The sequence below is a fragment of the Glycine soja genome, chromosome 18 (genome assembly GCF_004193775.1).
Source record: "Glycine soja cultivar W05 chromosome 18, ASM419377v2, whole genome shotgun sequence".
Classification (NCBI taxonomy): domain Eukaryota; kingdom Viridiplantae; phylum Streptophyta; class Magnoliopsida; order Fabales; family Fabaceae; genus Glycine; species Glycine soja.
Window position 1 is genome coordinate 7,348,394 of NC_041019.1, and position 11,495 is coordinate 7,359,888.

Sequence of the window (11,495 nt, forward strand, 5' to 3'; positions counted from 1 at the left end):
ACAACTAATACAAATACATTCTAAATTTATACAACTAATACAAATACATTCTAAATTTATAACTACATTATTTACTTAACACTATAATAAACAACTAATAAAACAATTTTCTACTACAACAAAATACAATTATGTTACCTAAATCATTTAATATTATACCAAACACACAGGGACACACACACACACAGGGGCAAAATCCTCATTACATATGCATTAAATATTATTTTATTTTTAGTTATTATTATAAAATGAAATTTATTTTTACTTCACGTTGTTATAAAAATAATAATTATTTTTTTTATTATATATTAAGTTTTATAATACAAATTAAATGTTATCATAATAAATATTTTAAATTTTTTATAAAATATACGAATTAATTAATTTTTATGATTTAAATTATACTAAAGTGTCACACAAATTATTATTTACATTTACATGCGCGTAAAAAAGGAATTACAAATATTACTCATAATTATATTCACTAATAATTTATGTATAATAATATTATTTATTTTATAAGGTAATTTTGTTATTAAAATTAAATAATTTGAAAAATATAAAGCTAATAAAATAACTTCCGGAAGAAGGTTCTTTCGGAAGAAGAAAGTGGTCTTTCGAAAGACCCTTCTTCTGGAAAAATTCCGAAACACATCCTTCCAGAACGTATTCCGGAGTTCTTCTTGAAGCCCACATTCTTCTTTTGGAAGAAGGTTCTTCCGGATATTTTCCGGAGTGACGTCTTCCAGAAATTTTTCCGGAACAGGTTTCGTAGAAGGGTAATATTGCCCATTTACTGTTTGTTGGGTGTCCCAACAATATTGCTGGGTGCACGTAGTAACTCCCCACATAATATAGGTGTCTTGATTCTTGATTTTTTGAGCCTTATTGAATTGTGGATTTTTTAAACTAGTCCGCCCGGTGAAATAGGTTTTATCCATGGGGCTTGTGGGTTTTATAGTGTAATATAAGAAAATATAATACTTATAAATAAAGGATGTAAATTGAGCTAAAATAAAATTAAAAAAGTATAAAATTTAAGTTTTTTTATATAGTTTAATGGTTGGTGAATGATGATATAATATTTTGATTTAGTATAAAATTATAGATTAAATATATAAACATGATATAAATAAATATTTTTAAGGTGATGCAAATTATTTTATCATTTAGAACAAATATTTTTTACAAGGTGACTTAAGATAGTCTGTTGTATATTAAAATCTAATTTTCTATTTTTTTAATTATTTTTGTCAAATGCAAACTGGCTCGCTAAGGTGCAGTCTAGCTAAAAATGAGCCAGTTTGAAACGCAGATTTCACGAATTGTGGGCTTTGCAGACGAGCTTCCGTGCATGTCTATCTCTATTAAGTATTTTTTTTTAAAAAGAAACTCTACTAAGTACTAACACGTGAATATTAATAGATTAATAATTTTTATTTATGCACTAATTACTTCTTGCTCAACAGTTTCATAAAGGTATTAAGAACTTTTCTTCCTTGGGCTAAGCTTCATTCATCAAAGGAGCGTATAAGCTCTCCAAAGTAGTGTTTCTTGCCTTTCCACTGTACTGAACATGAAGCGGGCAACTGTTACGGTTGATTTTTACCATTATAATTCTGAAGTTTTCAATTTTTGCCCTGATGTTTAGTTGTTTGTGTTAATTGAAAAGCCCATTTCTGCGCTTTTTTTCTTCCATATATCGTTTCTCTCTCTTTCAATTACGTTTAATTAATTGTAATTTTGTTGAAATTAATTCTACTTAACTTTAAAACAAATGGAGTAATGGACTCTAAATATCATATTGTTTTCTTGGTTTCTAAACAATCATATATAGAAAATCGGAATTTTAAACATATATATTTTTCAATATTGGAATAATTTAAGGGAATGCCTTCTAACTCAACAAAGTTTTCGAGATAATTTCCTATTGTCACCAATACATTGAATAGGAAAAAACATTGAAAAAGAGCTCCCCCATACTTAGATTATAGCTGAGGCTAAAAATTAACTTTATAGAATATACATTTTGTCTGCTTCTTAAGGTTAAAAATTCACTTTGTTTGTTCAGTTTTCTGCAAACTGCATAGCCATACCTATACTAGCTAGCACATCTGCTTGCTTTGCTTGGCTCCTCATTGTTGGTGTTCAATTAATCAATTCCAATTGGAAAGCCTCATGCTATTTTATTAGTGCCATTATTTGACATAGCAACTCCATATATTCTTTATATATTTTTATCTGTCAAAACAAAGTTGAAAGGGAGATTTGAAAAAGAAAAGAACAAACAAATTGTTAGAATCCATTTGTAGGGATTAAATATGATTTGAATTTAAATTATAATTGTAATTGATCCAAACTCTTATATATTTTCTTTTTTTTTTATTTGTGATTTTATGTTGATATTTTGTCCTCAATAATCATGGAAAGATGAAAAAAGATCATGTATTTATTCACCATTTCATATCAATAAAAATTATCAGATTTCATTTTTTTAACATGGTATCAGAGCCAACTCCTATTACCCCTCTTTTTTAGGAATTGAAAATTAGATTTTGAGTATGAAAATGGAGGATAAGGCAAATAAATCAAATTTTGCTCCACATATGGAGGATCTGTCTCCAATCTCCACACTTGAGCGTCTTGATGATACAGATTATACTGAATGGATCCTAAATGCAGAGAAGAAGATCAGAGGTCGTAAGTGTTGGGGTTACACTCAATCCTTTGGGGTTGATTTCCAAGAAACCTTTGCACCAATTGCAAAGGATTACACTCAATCCTTTGTGGTTGATTACCAAGAAACCTCTACACTTGTTGCAGTTGATTACCAAGAAACCTTTGCACTAGTTGTAAAGCTCAATACAGTGAGGGTGATATTATCACTAGAAGCAAATCAAGATTGGTCACTTCTTCAATTCGATGTAACAAATGCTTTTTTACATGGAGATTTAAAGGTCCTTAGTAATTCTCTTGACAAGTTGAGAATGTGTGACATCCATGCACCAACTTGAGAGGGGATGTTAGAATCCATTAGTTGTAGGAATTAGATATGATTTGAATTTAAATTGTAATTGATTCAAATTCCTGTATATTTCCTCCTTTTTTATTTGTGATTCTATTTTGATATTTTATCCTCAATAATCATGGAAAGATGGTAAAAAAGATTATGTATTTATTCACTATTTCATATCAATGAAAATCACCAGATCCCATTTTCTTAACACAAATTCATGACTAGCACTTTGAAAAGCTCCTTTGTGGATTCCAAGCCGTGCTAAAGGCATTTAAAATATTAAATATATCATCCATTTTCACTCTTGAGGCATAGAATATATGTATTAGATTCTTTTGATCATCCCAAATCCTAATTTGAGATGAGAGATCTGTCCGAAAATAGTCAGTTAGATCTCTAAAACACTTAAATATGTTTTGATTCTTAATAAATACTTTTTTTGTTTATTCTTTAAAAAAATTTTATTTTGTGTTGAATTCTTAATAAAATAAAATTTTTATTTTTTATTTTTGATATTTTGTTTTAGTCCTGATAAATTAAAAAATTATGTTTGCTTTTTAATAAATAAACAAATTTTGTTTTAGTATGTATTAATAATAAATAAAAAATATTTATTATGGAACAGATACAAAATTTATTAATTTATTAGAGACTAAAAATAAGTGTTAAGGATAAAAAATAAAAATATTTTATTAGAAATTCATCACAAAATAAAAATTTATTAGGGAACAAATGCAAAATCGAATATTTATTAGAGATAAAAAAATATTTAAGCCTTTTTAAAAAATTGATAAAATTGGTCAATACTTTTTATCATAATTTAAAAAAATCCTGATTTGGGCCCTGTTAATTTTTCAACCTATTGGTTATATTATTGTATATTTTTTTTAAGATAGTTATATTATTGTATATCGAGTCCTTTATTTAATTATTTAGTTTTACTATATTATTATGTGTAGACTATTTAACAATAGCACTTTGCCTAACATACACTAAATTAGACTCAATAAAGCATCTCATAGTTACTTTGGACTTAAGAGACAAAATGATAAGGAACACAACATAATCTTGCGTCTAGCAAGTCCATTGAATAAAAATGCCAAGTTAATATAGGTGAGCACAAAATCTTCATCAACATCAAGAAGAAAAAGAGTTAAAATACTAAGAGCTCATTCATCTTGAAAATATGCCAACTCCTGCTTCAATCTGAAATCTGGATTATTGATGGATCCCATGGAAATATCAATCTCAATCAAGTTTTCATCCTCAATCATGTCATTAATATCTGCTAAGAACTCCATTAGGCCTTGCTGCTTGAAAATGGAATCTGACAACTTGGATTGCAATTTTTGCTTAGGATCTTCAATCAAGTCAGAGAAGTGGCTGCTTGGAAGGTTGATTTCAATCAAGCTATCCTCTTCCTCATCCTCATCTTCCTCATAATCATCATCAGAATCCAAGCTAGCAGATATAATATCCTCATTTTGATTTCCAATGTGATCCATCTCAAAACTTCCCCCCATTATTGAGCCATCACTGCTTTCACTATCTGATGGAAGTGAATAATCTGATTGCAAATCTTCTTGTAGCCTATGCTCTTGAACATTGAGCTCAAAAGTTCCATCCATGATTGAGAAATTGCTGCTTTCACTATCTGTTGGAAATGAATAGTCTGAATGTGGTTCAGCTTGCTGCTCATGATTCTCATCAGGTTCACTTTGTTGATTTACCTCAGTGTGAGTGACATCAAGCGAAGGGTGCAGCTCCTCTTTCTGCTGCTCATCTTGGAATTGATTTTCATTTTGAAACCCTTTTGTCTTTGTCAGTGTGACAATAAACATGGTAGATAAAAGGGCAATTGGTATTGTAAGAAGGAAAGGGAAGGATTTAGGAATTGAAAAGAAAATATAAAATGAGACCAGAACAAGAACCATAATGATAGATGGGAAAGTGCTTAAATTGGAACATAGCTTGGAACAAATTTGATGCTTACTTGCTTTATCCATGATCATTGACTCAGAATATACTTACTGCCTCAAGGCCAAAAATAAATGCAAGAACTGATGAAAGAAGATACTTAGATTAGATCTATGGGGAAAAAACTGCAGGCAAATACCTCAAGTTTTGTTCAATCTGCACTTTTTTCTCTCATAAACTACAAAGGTATTTTGAAGGGTGGGATACCAAAGGAATCTTTAAGGAAAAAAGTTGGCACACTTTCAGCTCTTTCCTTTATGCTCAATTTGTAAATGGTTGCCAAAATGCCAAAAAGGTAGTAGCTAAGGAGGGAAAGTTTTACCTCATCAATGCGACAAAGAAACTCTTATCATCACTTCAGCTCCAAAATTAAACCAAATTGTTTCTTATTCACCGTTACCTGAAATGGGTGAGATTTGGTATTGTCATTGTTGAAAGCTCAATTTGCTTACACTGCTGAGAAATCTAATCTGCAACTGCTATACTATTGTTTGCTGACCAGACCTTTTGTTATCATTGTTATCCGCAATTGATTCTCTTGGAGGTAGCAAAGCTGTTTGTTTTGCACCAACATTTAAAGACAGTCTTGAATTTGCTGAATGCATGTGCCAAACATATCTGACCTCTCAGATGGCACTCTATCAGACCTTTTTAAACAAATTTAAGTGAGGGAAATCTATAATGTACTTAGTATCTTGATTTTTTCTCTTCTTTATCTCCAACCAAAAATAAGCTATCAATTTTTATTTATTTATAGAAATAAAAAATAAGTATAGAAGATTATATAACAACTCATACATTCCACTTAACTAATTAAGTTAGATTCATTGATAAAATAAGTTATCTATTTATAAGTTTGATTTGACGTTGAATCATTTAAAATCATATTGAATATTGGTTAACACAATTGTAAGTAAATATTTACATAATTATATGTTTGATTTTAAGTTAAAAAAATTATTCTGAGTTTAAAATTAATTGAATGAAGCAATTTTTTAGGTAATTTTTATATTAGATATAAAATTTATATTAAATCTATCTATTGACTTAATTTTAGAATAAAAATATCTAAATATAAATCACTTCCTTACAAAATCAATGTTATTCGAAATAAATTTTACAAATACTCATCCAGTTACACGTTACAAAATATCATCATGCCAAAATTGGCAACAAGAAAACTCTCAAGAGAGTACTCCTCCCCCCTCAAAAGTGTGCAAATATTTTCCTGGAATCAAGCACAAGTTGAGCACTGTTATGACTTTTATTTTTTTTCCGACAAGATGTCAACTAATGCATAATAAACACCCTTAAAATCCAGGACAACCTTTTGCAACAATTAAGGACAGTCAACAACTCTGCTCACGCTACTTTTAGAGAATTGAAAGAACTAAAACAATAATTTTAAATCTTCTTGCAACATTTCTTCAATAATCCTCTTATTTGTTAAAAATGAAAATATAGAATGATTGTTTTTTATTTAATACTTATTAAATAAAATATTAGCAAGATTTTAAAAAAAAATATTTAAAAGAAGATATAGAGTCGGAAGTAATGATGACCCATTTTCTATTGTCTGCCTTGAGGGAAGTAAATAATTTCTATGGTCCATTTATGCTTCAGCATGTCATGAAGGTCCATCCTGGAAGAGATCACTTAGTGATATTGTCTGCTAGTCTCCATTACCATCATGTCCCCTCCACATTATGTAGAGGAATTACTTCCTCCACCCCCTATTTTGTTTTCTGCACCCCTAAAAAGTCTCTGATGGTAAAAAAATACCTCTCAACACTAGCACCTCCTATTCCCTGCCAATTCTTCCACTGTCCAAGTACCCTTGTCCTTCTCTTTTTCAAGCGAGGTCTGATTGTCAGACCCTAATTCGTCCAGACATATTATTAAAAAAAAGCAACAAAAAATGAAAAAATGGAAAAAAAAAAACGAAAAAAAGAAAAAGAAAAGAAAAAAGAAAGAAAGAACAGAAAAAGAAAATAAAAAATAAAAAAGGAAAGAAAGAATAAAAAGAGACGGGAAAAATAAAAAAGGGAAAGTAAAAACAAAACCAAAAACGGAAATAAAAGGAAAAAGAAAATAAAGCAAACGTAAATAAGAAAAAAATGAAAAAAGGAAAGTAATAATAATGAGAATGGAGGTAAAGGAATACTATAAACGAATAAGGTATGAACATAATTAAACAGAAAAAACAGAAACACAACAAAAAAAACACATAAAAAACACACAAAAAATTAGAAAAGGTAACAAATCTTGAGGAGAAAAAAGAAGTTCACTACATTGCATGGTTTGACACTAGAGTCAGAAAAGGAGGAGCCTCTAGATATCTCATATTCCTTCCTTCTCATCCCTTTCTATCTCTTTCTCTTTTTTTATTTTTCCTTTTCTTTCCTTCACTTTTCCTTTCCTTTATCCTATTTCGTTTGGTCTTATGTTTGATTCATTTCAACTCATGGGGGAATCCTTGGCCACGGGTGAGACTCTTAGAATTTTTTTATAAATGTTTTCCCTATCTTTCTTTATAATAAAAAACAAAAAAACAAAATAATTTTTTTATCAACACCACCTTTTTCACATATATAGTTTGAACTTGACCCGTTTTCAAATAATAATTGTACATAAAATAAATATCGTTAGTCACACCTCCATTATATGCACATCGCACTCCTTTCGGACATAGCCCAAATAAAGCAAAAACTGTTATTTACTCCCTTTTTTTCCGGTTTGGCTTTATTATTCATTTTGTATTTATCATTATCTAGTTAGCTCGTAATGTATTGTAAAATATTTCATCACTTATTTATTTTTCCCATGTTTTAACCCTACACCCTTAATTACTAAGTGTATTCCTCACTGTTATTTTATCTCTTTCTATTCTCATTTGATTTATTTGTGCATATTTCGTCTATTGATTACTTAACACTATGTTAATCATTTTGAAATTCTATGTTAGTATTTTTTAGTACGCGCTTACATTTCTTGTACTACATGTTGGGTCTTTGACTTGTTTAGTGGTGCTTTAATCAACGTGTGAGTAAATTTAGCGAATGTCATGCATGATCTCTGACTTGTTTGACTTCACAAAGTTTACTGCAAACCTAAAATCTTTTTCACATTTTATGCACTCCATTCTGGGTTCCTGACTTGCTTGGTGGTGTTTCAATGGCATGCGAGTAAATTTTGTAAATGTCATGCTGGGTCTCTAACTTACTTGACTTCGCAAAGTTTACCGCAAACCCGAAATTTTTTTTCACATTCTGTGCACTCCATGTTGGGTCTCCGGCTTACTTGACTTTACAAAATATACTCGAGATTCTACCTTTTTCTCCACAAACAATAATCACTCAATTCTCCTTTTTATTCCACAAAATTGTACATTACTTGAGATCGCTTCAAGGTCCAATGCCTTAAGTGATTGTCTCCACTATTTTCTTAAAATTCAACGTTGTTTTAAGGTCTAACGTCTTAACGACTCTTTGTCATGCAATTAAAACAAATCTTTCAAAAAAAAAAATCAACCCAACACACAAGTTGTTTTCTACTCAAAGAATTACTTAAGTCTAATTTTCTCATTACACCTGATGAGACGTAGGAGCGAAGACAAACCTCTTGTCGACCTAAAAAAACTAAAAAAACATAAAATTCTTTTTTTCTCCTAAAAATATAAAATTGCTTTTTTTTTTCTTCTAAATAAATAAAAATATAACTAACATAACTCATGTTCTCAAGGGAAGATAAATGATTAAAAAATCACTTTATTTTTAGCACACTCAATTAAAGGTTGTTGCCTTCATGAAGGATGCGTGGGGTGCTAACACTTTCCCCGTGCGTAAACGACTTTCAAATCCTTTTTCTCAAACCGTAGATCATTCTTTATCCTTTTTAGTTTTCTTGACATTTTCCTTAAATAAGCATTGGTGACAACTCCCTTAGTTTTTCTTTTTTTTGGGAAACTATCTTTTTATTATTGTCGTTCTATCATGACCCATATTGCGACACCGATCCTTCATTGAACCCACAATGACGTCGTGGCCACCAACGACTCCACCTTAAGAATAAAACCCCATTATTTGTTCTCTCTCCAAACTTCACACATTACTAGAAAATATGTTTTTAACATTACTAGTTTAACATCAGTTTTCATAAAATTGATGTTAACAAAAGTGCAGTGACATTTTTGCAAATAAAAAGATTTTGTTAACATTGATTTTTTTGTGTATTGCTCTTAACTTCAGTTTTAATCTAAACCGATGTTGTTTAATGCTTGTTAACAACGGTTTTGATCATGACCAATATTGTTTTATGCACATTAGCGATGATTCTTAGAAAATCGATATCAAATCCCTTTTTTTGTAGTATTGACACACACACATCATCATCATCAGATCCTCCACCCTTCCCTGATTTAGAGGAAGCTTTTGGTTTCAAGGAGAGGATGAAGGAACAAAATGTGCAACCTAATCTTGTCACTTAAAACTGTTTGTGTAATGGTATTTTTGATTTAGGAAGGGTGGAGGATGTGAGAATGATGCCTAAAATAACAAAGAACATTTGAATGATGTGAGAATGAGAGGGTCTTTTCTATCTTTCTTTTTGAATGCTTTGTGAGAGTCTTAAGCAAAAGTGAGTGGAATAGGTACTTGGTGAGGGTTAAGAAGAGGCTCGATGTTGGGTAAGTGAGTGGAGCGGGTCCAAGGGAATGTTATGTTGAACCAATACGTAGCATTTTGTTAACAACTAACATTTATTGATTAAAAAAAAAATCTCAATATTTTGTTATCCTATTTCAAAATAGTTATTTCTGGAATTTGATTTTCATATTGTAGAACATGTTTCCAAATTAGTAATTTGAAAACATATTCCAAAATATCTATTCTAGGATATGAAAATCATATTCCAAAATAACATTTCTAGAATAGGACATTATTCTAAAATGGTCATTATATAATAGGGGTGTCTGGGTGACGGATAATTTTGTCTCTTTGGAGTTCTTTTGGAGGTGGGAAACAAAAAAGGGAGCATAGGAAATAAAAGCCATTATGTAGATGCTACAAAGGCCCATTATTTGCTACTAAAAAAGTAGACAAAAATATAGTATAGATAGCGTGCAAGGATGCATACTATAATAATGTGAATGTAACAAAAATAAGAAAATTAGTAAGGTGGATTATAATACAACTTCCAGTAAGAAAAAAAAAATACAACTTTTTGTCCTGTAGAATATGTAGTGGTTGATGCACGGCTACAATTGATTTTAGGAGTGGAGAATGGGGTTGTGATTGGCCTTGGTTACCATCCGATGGTGTTTATGAGTATTTTTTTATTTATTTCTTGTTACTAAATTTTATTAAAATTTTAAAAAATTAAACGAAGCTAAATTGCTTCCCCCCCTCAAATTTTATTCATTCAATCAAATATCTAAGCGAACTGATAATAGGAAATAAAAGTATCATTTTCAATCATTCATTTGTTTTTTTAGTCTTTCTTTTTAATTTTGAACTTTTCTAGTTTTTGATTTTTATCTTTCGATTTAATAAAAAAATTAAAAGGAAAGATAATCTTGTTTTTTTTTTCAAATTTTAGTTCTAATTAATTTTTTTGTAGCCAAACAAATTAAATAATTTTTTTAGAATCAACTTTTTAACTTTTTTTAGCATTGCATTTATTTGTTAAAATCTGCCTTTTGAATTCAATAAATAAAGAAAACCCAACTTACTTAACAAAAAAGTAAAAGCTAAAACGAGAACATAATTTGTTTAAGGGCTACTTGCACCTTACCTTGGTACGTAACAAATAAAATTCACTATTTTGTCTTCTAAAAAAAAGCAAATTGTAATCCACTTGGATATAATTGAAGATTATAATACCAACCTTATTATATTCATAAAATTAAACAACGGATTCTAAAGAGATCGAAGAGTGGAGGAATTTAGAGGAAACATACCTTATTTAATTTGTAAGAGGAATAAGAAAAATAAGAAACACTTTATTCTCATACAAGTATATATATATATAGTCATTAAGCTCGTTTGTTAAAGTTAATAATAATTGATTAAGTTTGTTTCAACATTTTAAGTATTTCTCCTCCATGTCTAATTTTTCTAAACATAAAATGTAAGAAAATAATGTTCAGAAAAAAAGGAAAGCAAAAAATAAAAGGAGAGATTGTTACCTCTTTGTTTTCTCACCCCCCACCATCCACATGTACTTTAAAGAAACACTATATATAAAAGTCTAGGTCGTTTGCGTGTGTTGCCGAAGAAAAAACAGGTCAGGCTACTTTTCTCTATGGAGTCTTCTTCTAAAGAGAGGCCCACTGTATAATATTCAAAAAAATTTATGAGACGGAAAATGCTAGGTGTGTGTTGATTAAAATTAAAAATCACTTCCAACTTGAGTTCTGGAAGGAAATTATCCTGGAAATGAGAGAGTATGAGAGAGAATAGAATCAAAATAATTCTCATAACTTACATAAAAATAATAATATCAT

The 11,495-nt window shown here is 29.7% G+C and overlaps 1 protein-coding gene across 1 annotated transcript; it reads right to left on the reverse strand.

The window, feature by feature from the left end:
• Positions 1-4,067: 4,067 nt before the first annotated feature.
• Positions 4,068-5,635, reverse strand: LOC114395961. Its single transcript, XM_028357829.1, has 2 exons — positions 5,498-5,635; positions 4,068-5,393 (listed from the first exon to the last, which is right to left on the reverse strand). Exon 2 carries the CDS (start codon positions 5,026-5,028, stop codon positions 4,186-4,188), a length of 843 nt encoding a protein of 280 aa, XP_028213630.1. The 5' UTR covers positions 5,029-5,393; positions 5,498-5,635; the 3' UTR covers positions 4,068-4,185.
• Positions 5,636-11,495: the final 5,860 nt, after the last annotated feature.